The 22979-nt window shown below is 32.0% G+C and overlaps 3 protein-coding genes and 1 long non-coding RNA gene across 5 annotated transcripts; 3 read left to right on the forward strand and 1 right to left on the reverse strand.

Annotated features, from left to right (window-relative positions):
* The first annotated feature begins 3775 nt into the window (after positions 1-3775).
* Positions 3776-5574, forward strand: LOC11434759 (UDP-glycosyltransferase 73C1). The gene has a single exon (XM_003625668.4). The coding sequence runs from the start codon at positions 3882-3884 to the stop codon at positions 5397-5399; it is 1518 nt and encodes a 505-aa protein (XP_003625716.1). The 5' UTR covers positions 3776-3881; the 3' UTR covers positions 5400-5574.
* A 6712-nt stretch (positions 5575-12286) lies between these two features.
* On the forward strand, positions 12287-21009 carry LOC120575750 (UDP-glycosyltransferase 73C3). Its single transcript, XM_003625671.4, has 2 exons — positions 12287-13896; positions 20414-21009. The coding sequence occupies exons 1-2, from the start codon at positions 12355-12357 to the stop codon at positions 20435-20437; spliced, it is 1566 nt and encodes a 521-aa protein (XP_003625719.3). The 5' UTR covers positions 12287-12354; the 3' UTR covers positions 20438-21009.
* LOC11431441 (uncharacterized) lies at positions 13904-17147 on the forward strand. Of its 2 annotated transcripts, XR_005643223.1 has the most exons (4): positions 13904-14311; positions 15286-15812; positions 16249-16383; positions 16493-17147. XR_005643223.1 is itself a non-coding variant. In XM_024769761.2 (3 exons), the coding sequence occupies exons 2-3, from the start codon at positions 16321-16323 to the stop codon at positions 16949-16951; spliced, it is 522 nt and encodes a 173-aa protein (XP_024625529.2). In that variant the 5' UTR covers positions 14011-14311; positions 16249-16320; the 3' UTR covers positions 16952-17147. The 2 variants fall into 2 exon arrangements, 1 of the variants encoding a protein (XP_024625529.2); XM_024769761.2 differs by lacking the exon at positions 15286-15812 and having other exon boundaries at positions 14011-14311.
* LOC25483572 (uncharacterized) lies at positions 18769-20271 on the reverse strand. The gene is made up of 3 exons (XR_003009554.2): positions 20042-20271; positions 19357-19409; positions 18769-19266 (listed from the first exon to the last, which is right to left on the reverse strand). It is a non-coding gene; the product is annotated as an uncharacterized lncRNA (long non-coding RNA).
* Positions 21010-22979: the final 1970 nt, after the last annotated feature.

The raw sequence follows: 22979 nt of genomic DNA on the forward strand, positions 1-22979 counted from the left end.
ACCAAGCTAAAAGATTAAGCAACACATTAGAACACAAGGACAGTCCACTTTGGCATTTTTTGACATCGAACACTTGAGAATTATTCAAGGAACCTGAGGCATTCTGAAATTTGAAGCCACCACTGGATAAAAAGTACTGAAAAGCTTATCAAAATCTAAGCATTCGACATAACCCTCCAAAACAGATGAGTAAGCCACCATGTCCAGGGGCGATTCCTAGTATAGCCAGGAGGTAGCAATGGCTACCCCAAAAAAAAAAATTATTGAATGAGTAGTAGGTATATTATTATATTTGGCTACCCCTAATAATATATATTTGGCTACCCCATGTTCGACTTTAGTTTAAATAATTTTGTCTGATTTTGATTACTTTTCAGTTGAACTTTGAATTACTTGATCATGTTTCGCAGAAATTGAAGAATCTATCCCTAATAGTATCATTTTTTATTAAACAAAGAAAATATTACAATAGCAACAAATTTTAATCTATAACTATTAGTTCCAATCATATATCATATAGTCCCAACATCCATCCTATTAGTATTGTTATATTAAAATTATAATATTATTAATTTATTAGTAAACATATTGGACAAATGAAAGAAAACAATGCTTTATTTACATTGAAAAAGACATTGCAAGTCACTTAAATTCATAAGCAGTTATAGATGAATTTGAGTCTTTGAAGGATCGCCAAGTTCGACTTTCGTAAATAGCTACTATCAATTTTAATTTCTTCCATTGTTGATTTTTACGTGCAATCATTTGTTCTGTTGTTGCTTTTTTTTTTTTTTTTTTGTGAAATCCGTTGCTTTTGCATTTTTGGTATAATTCCTTCTTATTGCTTTAAGTGTATTTTATGAAGTACATTTTATATAAGTACTATTTATTGTGAATTGTTTTTGTTTATGGTTAAATTCATTGTTAATGTTTTTTAAAAAAATTATATGTGGCCACCTCATAAAAATATTGCTAGCTTCGCCGCTGACCATGTCAGCAAAAAATGCCCACGTGACAATAGCATGAGACTAGAAAGTGGTAAACTAAAAAATTTAGAATGACGCAAAGTTTTATAGAAGTTAAAATCAAAAAATTCAAAAATGGATCAAAAACATGTTGAAGCTTTAAATTTACAATAAAATACACCTCCAATTTTGCATAGAAACTCTGCTTGGTTGCTACTACTTGCTAGCTAGATCGATAGTTAAAGAATGAAATGAAAAAGACAAATGGTAAAAAAAACTTTATTCAAATAATCCAACTTTTACTTAGGTAAGCGCTTACACCGCCTTAAAAACTCATTCTTGAACTATATATATATATATATATATATATATATTTAATAAAATACTCCACACTTGTCTCTTTTTTCGAGTGACATACTTATCTCTTGTTTTTGGTAAAGTAGTATGGTGGGTGAGGTTCACACATTTAAAACGTGGAGAAATTAAAGAGAAATTGAAAATTTGTGATTCGAGCACTATTAATCTCCGTATTAATATTTGCAGTTATCAACTGAGTTGTGTTTACGAGACATACTTTTTTTTTTGAACAAGGTTTACGAGACATACTTATCTTTTACTTAACTGTATTATCTCATTATATCTTAAATGACCTATTTGAATCTTAAAAAGTTAAAGTAGTAACTCTGTATTTTTGTCAAACTTAAAGAACCAAACGAGAGATATCTGACCTATATTTTTTTTTAGGGAATCCTATATATTTTATTTAGAAAGTTATATTCAAGGACAAAGTTAGGGTGCCGTTTAATTTGGGAAAGGTAAGTTTTTTTCCACCATGGGAAAGGTTTTTTTGGCCGTTGGATCAAATGAGGAACACATTTTAATCATACTCTCTTATTACTAGATTTTTCCACACTTTCTTCTACCATCATTCTCTCCTCCATGGTCACTCATCCACCACCAGCACAAGGTCACTGTTTTTGTCCAAGCTTTCTAGCCTTCATATTTTAATATTATCTGTTTACTGATTCACCTCTTTTTTTCCTGTGTTTTGTTAATATCTTTTTCTCTTTCTTCCCCCTTTCACTTTTCATGGACTTCTCTCCCTGCCGGCGATGACCCACCGCACTGGACCGAGCCCGACGTCGTCTCTCTCTCTAAACTCTCCCGCCCTTCCCCCTTTGCAACTCTATCAAAATTTTGTACAAGATACACCAGATAAGCTGCCTAAAGGCGCTCCAATGAAACATTACAGATCGATCCCTTGCTAAACAAACAGCAAGGAGACAACACCCAAAGGCACCACAACAGGAAAACAAAACAAACTAAAACAAAAATAAGGCCACAACAAGAGCCACTCCAGCGAAAACGAGCAAAACCCCAGCAAACACCTACAGACACAAAAAGAAAGAAAAGACAACCGAGGAAGCCGGCCAGGAAGGGAAGAGGCAGGAAACCCCCACCCAGCCTCCCAAGCAAATCAGGGAAAGCAACCACAAAACCCCACCGGCCAACAGAGGACGGGCTGCATAATCTCTTCATCCTCTCTATTCTCATAACAGTTTAGAACGTTCTGAAATCTCTCTTTCTCTCATCAGTGGGTGTAAGCTAAGAGCTTGCACCAACAATATCACACTTAACAGTACTGAGCTGTTTGGTCAAGAGACGTTAACACATCTATATATTTTTTTAAATAGTGTAATGATTAGATTCACACATGTTTAATTGCAAAGAAATGAGAAATTTTGGGGTTCAAACTCCGACCATGTGAACAATATCTCTTATAGGTAGAAACTAAACTTAACTCAATTTTGTTTCACATGCCTGGCTAGTAGCGAAGAAAATGAAATGAAATAGACAAAAAGGAAAAAACAAACCTAATAACACAAATAATCCAACTTACACATGTAAGTGCTTAATAATTGTCGTATTTGGTCAACTTGCACCATAGGCGGTTCTGTCATTTCATTTTATGACATTTGGATTACATGCACTTGTTCCAGAATTGAACACGCTTCTTTTCTTTAACCACAAGAAAACGAAGGAGAAGAAAAGCAAGTATGTTTGGCATCTAGCAATTGCCTTAATTTTGTTTTTGAAGGCGTATATATGTGCATATACTTCTTTATATGAATAATTTTATATGAGACATTAATAATAAATGTTAATTTTAAAAATATTTGTATTTCAAAATATAATTTCTTTTACAAAACCTTTCAAAAAATTGTTTCCTTTACAAAATCTTTAATAAAATCATTATAAAGAAATTCTTTCACATTAAAATTATTATATAGTCCAAACATGCATTATTTCTAAAACTGAGGAATTATGCTCTCACTTTATGTTTCCTTGAATATACATGACGGGCAATTAAAAGACCCTAATTTAGCATAGAACTCTGTTTCGCGTTGCTATCTAGTTAATGAAGAAAATGAAAGGACATAGACAAAAAGATAAAATAAACTTGTTTGTGATTCTAATAATAATCCAACTTTTACATATGTAAGCGCTTACATCACCTCAAAAGCTCTTTATAAACTTATTATTATGTCATTTTTGCATATATTAAAAAGGTATAGTACAGAGTCGGTAAACCTAACTCAACTAGTAGGGACAATGTATAATATATGCAAGGGTCGAGGTTCGAACCCGGATACTCCACTTCTTCACATTTAAAATGTGTGAGTTCCAGTCACTAAATTACTTGACAAAAAAAAGTAATATATTCAATTTTCTATTTTATATAGATATTATTATGTATATGGATGTCTCCAAAATATTTCCAAAGGATATTATAGGAGATGGAATTAGTATATAAATATGTATTTGCAACTTTAACTAAATTCATTCATTGTACACCATATACTCCTTAATCCTTAGTCCTCTCAACATATCCTTAATCCTTTCAACAACATAAGCATGGTATCCCAAGATCCAAAGGTACATTTTGTGTTATTTCCAATGATGGCACAAGGCCACATGATCCCCATGATGGACATTGCAAAAATATTGGCACAACATCAAAATGTTATTGTTACAATAGTAACCACCCCAAAAAATGCATCTCGTTTCACATCAATTGTAGCACGTTGTGTTGAATATGGTCTTGACATTCAATTAGTCCAACTTGAATTTCCATGTAAAGAGTCTGGATTACCAGAAGGGTGTGAGAATCTTGACATGCTACCTGCACTTGGCATGGCCTCAAACTTCCTCAATGCATTAAAGTTTTTCCAACAAGAAGTTGAAAAGCTATTTGAAGAGTTCACAACACCAGCAACTTGTATCATCTCTGATATGTGTTTGCCATATACATCCCACGTAGCTAGAAAGTTCAATATTCCAAGAATTACTTTTCTTGGAGTAAGTTGCTTCCATCTCTTCAATATGCATAATTTTCATGTCAATAATATGGCGGAAATCATGGCCAATAAAGAATCTGAATACTTTGAATTGCCTGGTATCCCTGACAAAATTGAAATGACAATAGCACAAACAGGACTAGGAGGATTAAAGGGTGAAGTTTGGAAACAATTTAATGATGACTTGCTTGAAGCTGAAATAGGTAGTTATGGGATGCTCGTGAATTCTTTTGAAGAGTTAGAGCCAACATATGCAAGGGATTATAAAAAGGTAAGAAATGATAAAGTTTGGTGTATTGGTCCTGTATCACTTAGTAACACTGATTACTTGGATAAGGTTCAAAGAGGTAATAATAATAATAAGGTTTCAAATGATGAATGGGAGCACTTGAAGTGGCTTGATTCTCATAAACAAGGGAGTGTTATCTACGCATGCTTTGGCAGTTTATGCAATTTAACACCACCACAGTTGATAGAGCTTGGTTTAGCATTAGAAGCAACAAAAAGACCCTTTATTTGGGTTTTAAGAGAAGGAAATCAGTTAGAAGAGTTGAAAAAATGGCTTGAGGAGAGTGGATTTGAGGGAAGAATCAATGGTAGAGGCCTAGTGATTAAGGGTTGGGCTCCTCAGTTATTGATATTGTCGCATCTTGCAATTGGAGGATTCTTAACACATTGTGGTTGGAATTCTACTCTTGAAGCAATATGTGCTGGTGTACCAATGGTTACATGGCCACTTTTTGCGGATCAATTTTTGAATGAAAGTTTTGTTGTGCAAATATTAAAAGTTGGTGTGAAAATTGGGGTGAAGAGTCCTATGAAATGGGGTGAAGAAGAGGATGGTGTGTTGGTGAAGAAGGAAGATATTGAAAGAGGAATAGAAAAGTTAATGGATGAGACAAGTGAATGTAAAGAAAGAAGAAAAAGGATTAGAGAGCTTGCTGAGATGGCTAAAAAGGCTGTAGAAAAAGGTGGATCTTCTCACTCTAATATTTCTTTGTTCATCCAAGATATCATGAAGAAAAATAAAGATATGATGTCATCATTTATCCATGGAAATGCCAATTCAAAATGAAAAGACATTCTTACAAAAAGAAAAGAAAAAAAAAATTGATGGGAGTTTTACTATTTCATTTATGTATTCTTGGATGTTTTACTGTCTGTCTAGTTACAAGCATATTTGTCTCTATTAAAATATACTATTTTTTCTATATTGAATTGCGAAGTAGGTATTCTTTTTCGTTGGTAAATGTTGTTATAAAATTTATTTACGCATGTACATCACAATATAATATCCCTTTGAATGGTGTGTGGCAAAATCATTATATATGTACACTTGTGATGACATTTTTTAATTAAAATTTGAATCCTGTTTTTGACTCCTGTGTTGTGATTGGGTTTTACAAATTTATTTATTGGCCTGTGATATGAGTACAAAAAGAGACGTGCACTAACTAACATAAATCAAACACGTCCATAGGAGAACGAGTAAATCTACATGCAGTCCAAATTCTGGCGACAAAAATAGAAATTGCTTTTGTTAGACCGGGTACCACTCACACTAATATTCCATAAAAACTGTTTTTTTTTAATTATATAGTATTTTAGATGTTACTATTAAAGTAATATTTGATATCATATTTTATAATTTATTTTTTGTTTTTAATTTTGGTTATTTATTATTCTTGATAAATCCAATCCAATTATCTTCATGAACATATCTTAATTAATAAGGACATTGCGATATGTAAGGGTAAGAGTTTGAACCTCGAATTTTCACTTATTCATCTCAAGAGATGCATTTATAGCTACTAGCATACTTGACTCAAAAAAATTTAAATTAAACAAAAATTCAAACTCCTCAAATTATACCATATGCAAATTAAAGACGGAATAAATAAAATTGGTAATCAATTTGGATGTCTCTAAACTTAGTGATGGAACTAGAGACGACATTTGCTCTTTTTTTTTCATCTAAATTTTTGTCGTTATTTTAATTTTTGTAGTAGTTTTAAATTAAGAGAAATGATATTTGTACAACCATTTTTGTACAATTTTTGTACAACCTTCTCTCTCATACTCACATTATCTTCTTATTCTCTCTTCATTTTTCTCTTTCTATTGTTTTTGACCAATAAGAAGATAACACAACAAGGTTGTCCCAAAAGTTGTATCAAAAGAATTGTTCAAATATCACTACTATTAAATTAATTTAAGTATTTAAAGTGATAACCAATGTAGGTTGGTCAAATTGATAAGTATTTAGTTCAGATTATTATACAGAGGTTTTGGTCAAATCTCGACATGATTACTTCATTGTTAGGAAATATGTAATTACTTTTTTGAGCGCTTTCAGGTAGAGCTTCCATGAAGAGTGAATGGTTGAGGGGATGGAAGAGATAATACGAAAGTTAATTTTCTAATGTGCATAGGGATGAATTTCCAAAACATACTTTGGGTAAAATAAAATGCAATTGACCAACATAGTATCATAAATGATAGATATTTGAGTCTCTTAATCATTTGATACATGATTCAATTGGTGACTAGTGTTTATGGAAAAATATTTGTTGGAGAAGATCAATCCTTTAAATGAATCTTATCTACCTTGAAGATTAGTGTTTAATTAAAAAAACTGTTAACATTTTCGACCGAGTTTTTTTTTTTGTTGTTACAAAACATTTGAACGTAAAAATGAAATTCTTTAGAGAATGTAAAATTGAAATTATTGAAATATAATTTCCATCTATACATTTTATGTAAAACAATCCTATTTTGTTTCATTACTAAAGAAAGAAAATATTTATTTGAAATAAAAAAGTGTCAAAAAATTAAAAAATTATATTTTAATATATGGATCAGATGGATATCCATCATTTGAAAATATTATAATGGATGGATTGGATTGGATTTCTAAAAGATTTTTAGTGGATTGCTTATTGATTAATGGATTTTTTTTGGGTGCTGCTAACAAGTGCCCCATAAGAAACAATAAATAGGCAATAAATAAATGAATCTTAGTTGGTTTATTTTAATTAAAGTAGGTAATAAGTGAACTAATTAAAATAAAAAATAGCTGTATTTAATTATGCAAATTTCCTTTCCTTTACACAGCACACGCACGCACGCATGTTTCTCTTTCTTTTCCTTGTGATCTCAATTTTGGGAATCGTCTCACTCCTGTTATTATTATCTCTGCCTTCATTTCTTAATAAAAAAATTTCCTGCAAATTTTACTCAAGGCAACTTTTTTACGTAAATTTTTTGTTAATCATTTTTTTCTTTCAAACCAATTCACGAAAACCTATGCATAATTAGTAATGTATCAAATTAAAAAGGAAAGTACGCGAGCGTGTATTAATCCACAAGGATACTATGTTTCTAATTCACATGGATATTATGTACATTTGAGAGAGTGTTGAATACAATTTTTATTAATTTTAATTACTTGACTATAATTTCTCATTTTAATTGAAGTAAAATAAATGGAATCCATCAATTTAATGCTCCTTAACCAGTGCCCCGGAGCACGGGGCACTAGATATCATTACCCAACTAAAAAAGCGCATTTTACTTAAAGTATCAATATAAAAAAAAAAATTGAGATAATGAGATTCATAAATGTAGTGTAATAAAGCAAATTACCACCCTATATAAGAAGGTATAAGGTTAGTGTAATTCATAAAGAAAAATTAGGCAGTGTTCTAAGCAAACATCCAATATTAAGAATGGTAGTCATCAACAAGTGTATTCTTTTAACAATTTTCATTTTCTTGTTATCCTTCTTCATCAATTTGAGCTTCTGCTATCCTAAGTCAAATTGTGACAAAAAAAAATGGGCATCTGGTCTAATTAAAAAATACAATGTAACTATGGTACTCACAGTTGATCACAATGGATGTGGGAACTTTAGCAAAATTCAAGATGCAATCGATAACGTTGGAGACTCGACCTCCCATGCCACTCTTATAATCCTCAATACCGGAACATATAGGTATCAAGTCTTGTGGGGCTAGAGTTTCCTCCTAGAGGTGTTTGGTAGTGGCGTCTTTGGATGCCCTTTTGGTTTATCTTGTACTTTTCTTATCGTTTTTTTTTTTTTAAGGATTATCTTCTTATATATATAGTTTGGCATTGAAAAAAATACAGGTATCAAGTCAATTCTTATTTATAATATGATTAGAATAGGTTAAATATGTGATTGGACTTTTATTGTGGACTTAAAATGAGTTTGGTCCTTATTTAAAATGAATGAAGATGCCTACACGGCTATTCTTACTTTATCTGTTGATAACCGATTATAACTCAAATTCTAAGCATATCCAATGAAATATTCCTCACAAGAGAGCAACAATCTATATCTATCTGATTGATTCTTCCTTAAAAAAAAAAAAATCTATCTAATTGATTCTATATAAATTCAGAGAAGATAATGCTACGTGCCTAGTGGTCTCGTAACAATCTTATAAAGAAACGTGCACTGCATGCATTTGCATAAAGCAAATGTGAACAGTGGGGTTTTGGAGGATAGTTAACAAATAATAAGACAAAGATTGAGTCTAGTAAAATGACTTATATTCTTATAATAACGTGAAATATGAATAAGTGTCGAAGTTTGAATTTTGGTCGAAAGAAATATTCATATTTAATGTTAACAATTTTCATAGAATTATTTTTGACGAAAAGAAGTTTGAGAAAGGAGGAAAAAAAAAGTTTACAAGGTGATAGAGAGTCTTCTATATTATTCTTATCAATTACTATCAAATAATAATGTAAGAGTATTCAGGGTCAGATTTAGGATTGAATCATTCGTGGGATTAAATTATTTTTTTTAAGGAAGTCGGACAAAAATTTTTGAAAAAATAAATTACAAAAATAACAATTAATCATAACAAATCGTCAATTATTTATAGATAATGCATAACATAAGTCACAAAATCTTAATATATATATATATATATATATCTTAAAGAGCGTGCGTGCGTGCAAGCGCGCACACATATATATATATATTAAAGTTGCAAAAAAAATTGACATAGTAAACATTATAGCTTGGTGAAGGTAATGAAGTCAATGTGTTTGAAGTTCACAAGTTTAATTTTCCCTGTTGTTTATATTATCATGAAAAAATTATCAAAAAAAATGCAAAAGTTAATAGTTGAACCAACAACCACGAAGCTCAAACATAAATGTTGGGCCACTATACCAAAGTATAATGTCATGCTATGGTTCGAAATATTATAGGGTTAAAAAGTTTTTAGTCCCTACAAACTAAAATCACACTTTTTAGCCCTGTGACATTTTTCTTAAGCATTTTAGGGACTAAAAATATTGATGGAAAAAATTTATAGGGACTAAAAATGCTGATGAAAAATTTTCTAGGGACTAAAAATGTTGATGGAAAATTTTATAGAGACTAAAAAATATGATTTTATTTTGTATGGACTAAAAATAAAATTCTGAATATTTATAGGAACCATTTACTTAATTAACCCTATATTATATAATAATAAATATGATCTGTGTAAAAAAAAAAAGTACGGGCTAGGTTGGTGTGGCAATAGCCACACTCATCCGCCCCCTGGGAGTATCCATCATATTTATCATAAATAAAAAGTATAAAATATTGAATTGAAAGTGTTCAATATATCATGTGATATTTTAAGGCACGATCTAAAAAAATATAATTAATGTTACCTTAGAATATAAAAATTGTCAACTATTTTAAAATTTATTTTACAAATAGATCAATTACCAAAGCATAGACATTAAATATTGAAAAAATTACATCAAATTTATTTTTTTGTGCCTCAATATTTTCACATATATTTTGACTTTTCTTCTGTGATTTGTCGGTCTTATGCAGCACATTGTTTTGTTCATTGTCTCAGTGAACACTATTTTAATTTCTCGTCTTGTGCGATTGATGTAGTATTTTTGCATCAAATAATAGTAAGTATTTATATCGTCTCCACAGGAATTGGTGCGATATTCTAAGTCGTTCAACAATTAATATCGTTCTGAGCTAGGGTTTCGAAGTTGTTTTTGTTCATAAACTATATAGAACTGCAGAAAGGTAAATGGGACGAGAGTTAACAGGGAAATGATTATGTTGGGATTAAACTTCATCAACCTATTCATATGTATTCTCGGATTAGTGTTGCAGATCCTAATTATCAATTGATATTATCACATATCGCTCGACAACATCATTCGTGTCCAAATGACGTCGTGAATTCTATTGAGTCGTTCAATCGTTGATTTCCCAAACTACTAAACGATCCACTAGTCGATTGTATCGTTGTATAGTTGATTTCCCAAACTATTCAATGATGCAAAAGCTTTAAGTTCCAATAGTCAAAGTGATTACCAAAACCTAATTCCATATCTAGAACAAGAGATTTGATAGAAGATTATTCTAACCTAGATTCAAAAGGTATTTTTCAATCACGATTCAAATCCATAAGATCAAAATGGAAAACAAGAATAACCTCAACATCAAGAGATAACTAAGAACAAACAACATCATAATCAAAGGGAATACATACTAATAGAGTTGATTACATTCAATCCCAACAAAAAGAGTTTAGCTACACATTGTCATGGTAACCTTACAAGGAGAAAAGAAGAGATGAAATGAGCAAGCCATGATGTCTCAATGATCTTAGAGATTCCTTCAATCCTTGTGCTCCTTGCTCCTTAAGTTCTCTCTGGTTTTCCCCTACTTTTTCTCTCCCTCCAGTGGTCTATGATATGATATGATATTCTCTGGATTAAGGTTTGGGGCTATTTATATAATTCTGGAAAATTGCAGTGTGGCTTAGCCACGCTCACTTTGCTTAGCCATACTCAGATTTCTTCCCCATTGGGTTTCTGCCACATCAGCATTGGATGTCCAAAACCGCCTTAGCTCGCCTAGCCACGCATAACTCTCGCTTAGCCACGCTTCATGGCTTTGACTTTGCTTAGCCACGCTCCCATATTCAGATTTCTTTTGCTCTCTGACTTGCATTGCTTTGGCATGGCTTTGACTTTGCTTAGCCACGATGACAACATCTAATTTTCTTCACTTTCTTTGATCTTTTTCTCTTGGCAAGCAAATCCCTACATAATTGGTTGGTATTAAACATAAAAAGCATAAAGTGGTATTAATCTATTATTTTGGAGCTTTTCATGAGATAATTTGTAAAACAAGTAATTAAAGTGCCTAAAATATATATGTTATTTAACTAATTTCTAGCACTTATCAGCGATGTTCGATTTTTAATAAAAACTTTGTCAAAAAATTTATATAATTTGCTTCAGATAATTTAAAAACGAAAATAGATTTACAATTTGCTTTAGAACATTTTATATAATCTCTTCGCTGTTTTTATTAAAATTCTCTAAAGCAAATTTTCATTTTGTTTCAAAGCCAAGAGATTATACATATATATCAACGTCCAAGCATGTAAGAGGATGCAAACTCCAATGACTAAGATCAAAGACAAAATCATGCACCTGAGCATGATAACATGACATGACATAAATTTTACAATGTCAAGAATGTGTCCAATATATGTATGTTAGTCTCTCTTGAGGGCATGTCAAATTACTTGTGATGTGCATTCATATATTTAAATTTTTTATTTGGTAATAATTTTTTGTCATGGCCGCATAAATTTAATTTATAGCCCAATCAGACTTTGAGATTTCTTGATTGTATACAATAAATTTATGGATGATAATCAAATTCATATGATCTTTTGAAATGATTAATCATATGATTTGAGAGTAGTTGTTGGGTACGGATTATTTTTTAATCACACAAAAGAGACTCATGAACTGTATATATTTCAGGCTCCAGCAACACTAGAAAAAGGTGGCTAAATAACAACACTATACAACGTATCTAAATTTTCTTCTATTGAAATTGATTAGAGAGCATAATAAAGATATATAATACCGCCTTATCTACAGAAAAAGTATGAAAACGGCCAAATTTGATTGCTAAAGATTTTATATTCAATATTCATTGAATCGCATGATCCATGCCAAAATGTCCTTATTTATTTATTCCCATCGTTCCATGCCAACATAACACACACACACACACAAAAAAAACTAGCACAATGAACTCAACACCAAAATGTTACAATGATCTCCATTTCATATTCATCCCCTTAATGGCACCTGGTCATCTTCTTCCTATGGTAGACATGGCAAAGTTATTAGCACGTCGCAAAGTTAAGGTAACAATACTCACCACACCCCTTAATTCCATTCGATTTCAATCCACCATAGATAGAGAAATTCAATTAGGATCACAAATCCAAATTGTTCACATTAAATTTCCAAGTGTAGAGTCTGGAATCCCAGAGGGATGTGAAAGTGTTGACACTTTACCTTCAATGGATTTAATGTCCAACTTTTACATAGCTTTATGCAAGATGCAAAATTCATTAGAAAATGTTTTTGAAAAGCTAAGACCAATTCCAAGTTGTGTAATTTCAGATAAACACATTTCATGTGTAGCTGAAATTGCAATGAAATTCAAAGTTCCGAGAATTATATTCGACGGGACTAATTGTTTTCATCTATTATGCAATCACAATTTACGCAATTTTAATAATATTCCTAATGAAGGGAAATTTATTGTTCCTGGAATGCCCGATCAAATTGAGTTGCGAAAATGTCAGCTTCCAGGGTTATTTAATCCAGGGGAAAACAAAAAATTAAATGGTTTTCGCGAAGAAGTAAGGGAAATAGAAGAAAAATATTCTTATGGAGTAGTGGTTAATAGTTTCGAAGAATTGGAAGAAAAATATGTTGAAGAGTATAAAAGAGTAACTGGTTATAAAGTATGGTGTGTTGGCCCAGTTTCATTATCAAATAATGACGAGTTAGATAAATTTGAAAGAGGGAAGAAATTAAATTCAAATGATGAAAGTCAATATGATAAAATTCTCAAGTGGCTTGATTCATGGCCTTCAAATTCTGTTATTTATGTTTGTCTCGGTAGTTTAAACCGTGCAACACCTCAACAATTGAAAGAGGTTGGATTGGGATTAGAGGCAACAAAAAGGCCATTCATTTGGGTGTTGAGAGGTGCATATGGAAGAGAGGAAATGGAGAAATGGTTATATGAAGAAGGGTTTGAGGGAAGGGTGAAGAATAGAGGCTTTTTGATAAAGGGTTGGGCACCACAAGTGTTGATACTATCACACAAAGCAATAGGTATTTTTTTGACACATTGTGGATGGAATTCAACATTGGAAGGGATTTCTTGTGGGGTGCCTTTAGTAACATTTCCCATGTTTGCTGAACAGTTTTATAATGAGAAAGTTGTGGTGCAAGTTGTGAAGAATGGTGTGAGTGTGGGAGCTCAAAGTGCTGTGCATTTAGGAGAGGAAGAAAAGTGTTGCGTTGTTGTTAAGAGAGAAAATGTTAGAGATGCTATTGAGAATGTAATGGGTGAGGGTGAAGAAAAGGAAAAGATTAGGGGAAGAGCTAGAAAATATGCTGACATGGCAAGGGAAGCAATAGAAGAAGGTGGTTCTTCTTACCGCAACATGACTCTACTAATTGAAGATATAATGAGCAGTGATAGGTGTACCACCATAGGTGGCACTACACCTTATACCACCCTTATGTGGCACCACAAATAATAATAAAAAAATTAAATCAATTCCATGTCAAAAAAGAAAAATCAAAGATGAAAAAACTAATTAAAATTTGTGCCGTACCCTACTACCCTCTCTCATTTCAATTCATTTTGTTGGAAAATTTCTCTTTCTTCACCACCATTCATTCCTTCAACCCTAGCCGCCGTCTCCTGATCCATCTTCCATTCAACCCTAGCCGCGCCGCCGTCTTATGCTCCATCTTCCGTTACACCCTAGCCGCGCCGCCGTCTCCTGCTCCATCTTCCATTCAACCCTAGCGCGCGCCGCCGTCACCTGCTCCATCTCCGACGATCTGTTTCACAGTGTTCCTTTTTCAACTAAGGTATTTTCTTTCATATTCCTCTTCCTCTTGGCTGTTAGATTTTGTGATTTATGTAAGGTCTTGACTGAGATCTTGGGTGATCTAATGTTCTTTGGTCCTGGCTAAGATCTAATTTATGTAAGCATTTCTTTGAAACAATTTAAGCATTTCTTTCAATGTTTTATTGAGTGATAAAGTTTGTTGACAGTCTTTGAAGCTTGGTTTAGTCTCTTGGTAAATTCGTAGATTTCAATTATTAAAGAAAACTGTGTGCGATTTCAATTATTCAAAGATAATAAACCTATAGCAGACATAGTTATTAACAAAAAAGATTTTAAAAAACGGTCCTTAGTGCGATTTCGCCGTTAGAAAACGGTCACGGCAGCCACCGATACCGTTTTCACAGAGTGAACCAAGATCACAGGTGAATTACTAGGTTCTAAATTATAATACTTAGGCAAATTACTATTATGTCTAAACTAAGTAAATATCGAACTAGTTGAATCCAATTTAAAAAAATATGAATCTAAAATTCAGCAATTCAATTTTCATAGACATTTGAAGCAAGTCATTCATTGATATTCATAAGTCAATTCTTAATATTGATAGACAAAAATATTAGTGGATAAAAGCTAGACATAATAGTAGTGGATGTGAACTAAATTATTCAAGATTACATTTGACAGTTGCATTTGATGGTAAAGTAAATTATCTAAGTTGTGAAGATGACACGCCTTTATATATATATATATTATAATTTTTTATTTTTACAGTAACAATTCACTTGATTAACGATAACAATTGCATCTGTTGTAGTCTTCTCAACCACTAATAACAATTACATCTGTTCCCGTGGTAATTCAACCATTGTCTAGCCAACAAAATGGTATGTGTATGTGATGAATGTCAATTAGTTTGTTTGATTTCATTAGTGTTTTGTGTTTTTATTAATGCCTTTCCTTATATGTCGCCTTTGGAATTCTTATTTATTACAGTTACGTCTCAGGCATGAATGTAAGTCGAAGTATATTACTAAAGTCAACGAGAAGCTTACCGAACTTCAAAGGTCTGAAATTCAGAAAACACCTTTTAAATGGTTATTGAGTTTGCCTAAGAAATTAAAAATATCCGAAAATTTGCTTGAAGAATTGGTGGAAAGATGGGATGATAGGAGTGGGGGGTTTGCTATACAAGGTCGGATAATACGGTTTACACCTTTAGATGTATGTTTTGCATTAGGACTTCGTATAATAGGTGAAAAGATGAACTTCAAAAATGACCCTACATCCACTACGAAAGCAATGTTCGATAATGAAGTCATCAATGTAAAAACAATTTATGCTAAAATTATTAATATGGAACGAGACGAAGATGTTGAGAAGTTTTGCCGACTTTATTTACTTCTTGGTTTTGCCGAGTTCTACTTTCCAAATTCAAGTGTTAAGGTTGGTGGTTGGTGCCTAAAAATGTTAGACGACTTGAACTTCATTGGGAGATACAATTGGGACTTGAACTCCATTAGGTGCCTAAAAATGTTTGCCGACTTTATTTACTTCTTGAGTATTGATTTCAAGTTATGTTGGGTTACATAAAAAATTGTGAAGTTTAACTTTAATTTGATGTTTAGTTTCTGTCTTCATGTCATATTATGACATGATTATAATTGATCTTTTATTCATTGATATTTAGAGCTTGTTAGTAACTGTGACTGAAACAAGTGTAACTCAGATTAAAATGTAGTAATAATTTGTAAGCACTTTTAAATACAGATGATTGTCGTTGAATTTGAGCATATCAACTTATAACTCTATATGACATAGGATGAAGTTTTATAGGAGATGAAATAATGTTTGTTTTGTAGGCCACTCTTTGTCTTCATGCCATTTTATGGCAACAATTTAATTTAATTTATTTATTTTTATTAAATTATAATAGTCGTATTATATATGTATATATAGGTATGGGCTCTAGAGCATGTACTAGGATACGAACGAAGTTATCATGATTCTCCATTGACGTTTCCATGATTTATGAAGGCACGTGGTGTTAGTTTGGTTGGCAAAAATATATCACACTTGCTTGATAATTATTTGGTAAGGTTGAATAAATATTATTATTTATATTTATCTATATAAATTTTGTATATAGGGTTTAAGCGGTGTCAATAGTTCATTAATATTTATATTGTATCAACCTTGACAGGTTATTGAAGAGTTAAGTGCAACTAAAGAAGAGGTTGCAAATGAAGTTGTGAGGGAGGCGTTAGATCGAGCGCCAAGTGGATATATTAAATGGAGACCAGATCCTATTATCAGTCAGTTAATTGTTAACAATTGCCTGTTGGGGGAAGCAAACAAAGGACTTTCCGCAAGGATATCTCTTCTTGAATTGGAAACTAGAGAGATGAAGAAGTTATACGGTAGTGCACAATCCAGTTATGTGGACGAAGGTGTCTTCAATGATGAAGGTGTCCACGAGGACGTCTCCATGGATGAGATTGAAAGAGTTATTGAAAGGGAGGTGGCAAATGTATCATATGATGTAGCACATCATGCATCAAATCTCTTAACTATAATTAAGGACAAGCCAAGAAACCGTGTAAAAAGTGGGGTTCTGCTTTCCCTATGGGTGAAGGATGGACGCATAAAGAAGAAGATTTAAATTAGTGTAGTGTTTTGATATGATTGCAATGTAGATGTTTTTTTATGCTATTTTTTATTTAGTAGGACAATGTCGCACCTATAATATTAATGGAAACACCGTATGTTGTTAGTTATTAACATTGTTGAACTATCCTACAGTTTAATGAGTCACTGTGCCTGTTATGTAATAAATTTTATTGGGAGGTTTGTTGTTATGTTTTATTCTTTGATATAAAAAATGTTTGTGTCTTTATTGACAGATAAAATCTTGGCATGTATATATTTTGCATGAGTCAAAGGGCGACTAATACCCATCTTTGACAAGATTTGGTGAAATGTTACCAAACTTAAGTTTGAAAAGGCTTTTAGTGCATTGTTCAAATGAGATCATGTGTTCGATTCTCGTAAAACATGATTAGTTACAGCTGAGAGTGATAAACTAGCCAAATATATGCAATGTATGACCATAATTTTACATATGTGTGACCACTATTTTTTCATACTTTAGAACTTGTCCGTCCTTAGGCGTAATAAATGCGCATATGGTAAAAATAATCATTTCTGGTTGGAAAGGCTTTTAGTGCAGTGTTCAAATGAGATTATGTGTTCGATTCTCGTAAAATTGGATTAGTTACAGCTGAGAATGATATACTAGCCAAATATATGCCATGTATGACCATAATTTTACAAATGTGTGACCACTATTTTTTCATACTTTAGAACTTGTCCGTCCTTAGGCGTGATAAACGCGCATATTGTAAAATTAATTATTTCTGGTTGGAAAGACTTTTAGCGCAGTGTTCAAATGAGATTATGTGTTCGATTCTCGTAAAACATGATTAGTTACAGCTGGGAATGATAAACTAGCCAAATATATGGCATGTATGACCATAAGTTTACAAATGTGTGACCACTATTTTTTTCATAAATTAGAACTTATCCGTCCTTAGGCGTGAAAAACACGCATATTGTAAAATTAATTATTTCTGGTTGGAAAGGCTTTTAGTGCAGTGTTCAAATGAGATTATGTGTTCGATTATCGTAAAACAGGATTAGTTACAACTGAGAATGATAAACTAGCCAAATATATGGCATGTATGACCATAATTTTACAAATGTGTGACCACTATTTTTTCATAAATTAGAACTTGTCGTCCTTAGGCGTGATAAACGCGCATATTGTAAAACTAATTATTTCTGGTTGGAAAGACTTTTAGTGCAGTGTTCAAATGAGATTATGAAAAAAATGTGGTCAAACATAGCATATTATCCGGAACATTGTAATCACATTTTATCACTGCATTAAAAGCATCTCAAACAATAAACAACAACTTCTTTTTACGCGTTACAATTATTTTACACCTAACGACGAACAAATTCAAATATTTGGAAAAATAGTGGTCATATAAATGAAAAAATGTGGTCAGACATAGCATATTTTTGGCTAACTTTACTTTACCGGCTATAAATATAAACCCGGAACATTGTAATCACATTTAATCACTGCACTAAAAGCATGTCATACAATATTTTATTATTGCACTAAAAACATGTCAAACAATAAACAACTTCTTTTATAAGCTTCATGTATTTCACGCCTAAAGACTGACGAATTCTCATATCTGGAAAAATAGTGGTCACGTAAATAAAAAAATGTTGTCACACAGAGCATATTTTTGGCTAACTATCCTAGAACATGTTATTAAAACTGAAATGTGACCAGATTTTTTTTCCTGGAAATTATGATAGGGAGAATAGTTATGTACATAAATTCAATACGAATTAATTTATCAGTCTTCTGAACAAGTATAATCTTTTATAGATGACCATTGATAACCAAAAAAAGTATGTCTTCGTCAAATGTACATCAATATCAATCAACCACAATTAAGTTAGAAAATGTATGTTTAACCGATCAATAAGTCCGCGGGTAACATAGCATTATCCAATACAAAACTTCTCTGCTTATTTTCTTCATGAAGCACCAAACGACAAACAATGTCACTGCGAATCCGAAGGATATCCTCCTGTAGATAAGTAAATGCTTTTATTTCGATATATATCGATATTTACATATTATTAATTAATCAACAACTAATAAAGGTCTAGATGTTTAAAGGCCACAGTCCTAACGCCTACTCTAAATCCTAAGCTACTTGCATCCCACCTATGCAATAATTCCTTCAATAAAGTACCATTCATTCCTATATAGGTCTTCATTTCCACCAGATATCGGAATGGAGTTTTCATAATTCTACTCCTTTGCGCATCAGATAATTTTCGGTTAATATCTACCAACTTATTGGTACGGGGCATTTGAGTCTTTATCTGTGGCTGAAAAATGAACATTATTCATTCATTAATGGCATAAAACATAAACAGTTACATACACATTAAACGTCTCATTAATTAAATTGTACTTACACCAACACCACCATCCCTTTTTCGTTTGTTTTCGTTCATGATGTTGACCTTATCTGTTGTATACAAAAACAATTTCTATCAACAACAATTAAAACACACACAAATGTCCAATTTCTATCATAGACATACCGACAAAAATTTATCTGCACTTAACCGTATTTTAACATAGACGTAACCACATTTTTTTTCTTTCAAATTTCCAACACTTTGACCATTTTTTAACACAAGTGTGACCACAATTCTTTTGATTAAGAATTTGACACTAACTCTATGTGATAACATTTAGAGGAACAACCACAATCAAACTAAAAAAATTGGGGAAAGCTTAAGATTTTTTACTAACAATATAGGACATGTTTGGCACAACCCAACTAAAGAATGACTTAACTTAAGCAACATAAATTTTCATTCCAGACCCATTTGCAATTACCAACAAATCAAATAGTAGCAACAACGCAACATCTTAATTGACAACAACCCATAATGCAACAATCAAACAGTAGCAAATAACAGAGATTTTAACTTAATTATGAACTAAACATCTAAATACTATCAAGCTTTGTTTAACCCAAAATTATCACTAAATCAGTATCATATCCTAATATGATTAATTTCTTCATCATACCCAAATGATTTCAAAATAAATTTTAACCTTCATCAAATACAAGATTCGAGAAAACATAACCTTCAACGGAGAGATTCGGCGACGGAAACTTTGACAAAACGCCAACCGTTGAATCGCAGAAGGAGATCGCAGTTGCTTTTGATCGTATTTGTTGGGGAGAGAGCTAATTAAGCTGTCGCGGTTGAGGGAGAGATGGAGGCCTCAGAGGAAATGGCGGAGAGAGGGATGGAGAAAGCAGGATTCACTCTCGTAGAGAGAGAGAGGTGAGACACTGATTTTTTTTCTTTTTTAATTTTCTAGATCTATTTCTTATTTGTTTTAAGAATTATTTACCATGTCATCAAAGATCAATTTTTTAAAGTATTTTAGCCATGTCATTGGTGGTATGAAGGGGTGTGTGACATTTGGTGTGTCTATGTATACTTTTCCGATATAATACATCTCCAAGGATTATAATATTAGAGGACAAAGCTAAAGTACAATTGAAACAGAATTGGTGATGTTATTTTTGTTTTTATGCTAAATATTTACCTTCATGCATGTAAGCAACACAAACTTTCGGGGGTAATTGTATAAAAATAAAAATTCCCTCTATTCTTTTTTTCTAATTTTGAAATATTTATTTGTTTTAAGTTTTTAAATAATAATTTTTTTTAGGTGAAAGATGGGGCATAGGGGTCACTTACTGCCACACCCAAAACACACACACAAAGGGATGAAAGTACAAAAGGAGGGGGACATAAACCAAAACTCTTATAGAAAACAAAAAACGACAGAAAAAGAGATCAAAACATAAATTGAAAATCTTTAGAAATACTTACCCTAAGTCAGATAGGGTAAGTCTCTTTGTTAGCTTATGGCGGCTGCATTTGATGTTTCTTCTTATTCTTTAAGATCACTTTTTAAAATTGTTGATTAGAGTTATCAATGTTCTCAACTAGATCAATATTATCTCAGGATTCTCTTAGAGAGAAGTTAGAATATTTCTTCACCTCCTAACTATTATCCTAGGGTTAAAATATTCTCAACTAGATCAACTTCAACCACTTTTTAAAATTTCTTCAACTTTCCTAATTATTGTGTCATCATTTGATTATTTTCTTTTTTGACAAAAACAAAACGATATTCATTCATTCAAATTAATAGAATACATCAGAATCAACATCACTAAAAACGTAAAGGGTGAATCTAGGAACAAACTCACAGCACCAAGTTAATAGCATACAACGGCAAAATACGTATAAATGATATGATAAAATCTAAATCACCAAAATATCTATGTTTCCGGATCTGCAACGTTGACGTCCAAATCATTAACTGAATATGTGATTGACTGAAATTGATCTTTCAATATGAACCAAACGAACACCATAACAAGACGCGAAATCAAATAACGTCACACAAGACGACGAACAACACAACGTTGCACTCAGGCGACGAAATCACGAAAAAACACAAAAGAAAACACTTGATATATGTGGAAATCCCTTATTTAGATTGAAAGAAATGAGAAAATATGCAAAATGGTGATTCTAGATCAAAAAATGACCTAAAACCATTCATCTTCGATGAGTGAGAGAAACAGAATTTAAAGAAAAGTTAGAGTTTCTCTCACTAAAAAACTAGGGCCCGGATCTGCAACGTTGACGTCCAAATCATTAACTGAATATGTGATTGACTGAAATTGATCTTTCAATATGAACCAAACGAACACCATAACAAGACGCGAAATCAAATAACGTCACACAAGACGACGAACAACACAACGTTGCACTCAGGCGACGAAATCACGAAAAAACACAAAAGAAAACACTTGATATATGTGGAAATCCCTTATTTAGATTGAAAGAAATGAGAAAATATGCAAAATGGTGATTCTAGATCAAAAAATGACCTAAAACCATTCATCTTCGATGAGTGAGAGAAACAGAATTTAAAGAAAAGTTAGAGTTTCTCTCACTAAAAAACTAGGGCCCGGATATGCAACGTTGACGTCCAAATCATTAACTGAATATGTGATTGACTGAAATTGATATTTCAATATGAACCAAACGAACACCATAACAAGACGCGAAATCAAATAACGTCACACAAGACGACGAACAACACAACGTTGCACTCAGGCGACGAAATCACGAAAAAACACAAAAGAAAACACTTGATATATGTGGAAATCCCTTATTTAGATTGAAAGAAATGAGAAAATATGCAAAATGGTGATTCTAGATCAAAAAATGACCTAAAACCATTCATCTTCGATGAGTGAGAGAAACAGAATTTAAAGAAAAGTTAGAGTTTCTCTCACTAAAAAACTAGGGCCGACTATAATTCACAATTTGGAATTTGAAACTAAACAAAAGTTAATAATTTTTTTGGGTTAAATAGTAAATGATCTCTTTAAATATACCAATTTTTGAATCATGATATATATATATATATATGATGTTGCTAACTTACTCCAACTCAAATGAGTAAGTTAGCAAGCCTACTCCCACTTGCATTTTACTAAAAACTCAATCCCACTAGTTCAAGTTGTTTTTAAACATAAGGGCAGTTTTGTATTTTACTTTTTATTAATTTAAACAAAAGCATAAACCCTTTTGAAAACCCTTTCCTCAAACAAAACAAAATGTTGTAACCCAAAAAAACAAAACAAAATGCAATGTCGCTCGCTCTCCAATAGTCGTATGTTTGTTGTGGATAATTATATATTGTGTTGCAGGTGCTTAATGTTTTACATTAATTTAGTTTTGGTCTATGGTAGAGATATTAGAAAAATTACAAATTTAATGATATGTATTTTGGTGGAAAAATTTGATTGAAGATAGTGGTTATTTTTGGATTAAAAAAATAAATCTATCATTTACTACATAATAGACATGTTGGTGAATTACAAATTTGTTGATGTGTATTTGGAGGAAAGGTAGAAAACGTGTATCAATTTTTTCCTAGAATAATTATGTAAATTTGTTGATAATTTTTTTTTTGTATGGTGCAA

The sequence above is a fragment of the Medicago truncatula genome, chromosome 7 (assembly GCF_003473485.1).
Source record: "Medicago truncatula cultivar Jemalong A17 chromosome 7, MtrunA17r5.0-ANR, whole genome shotgun sequence".
NCBI lineage: Eukaryota > Viridiplantae > Streptophyta > Magnoliopsida > Fabales > Fabaceae > Medicago > Medicago truncatula.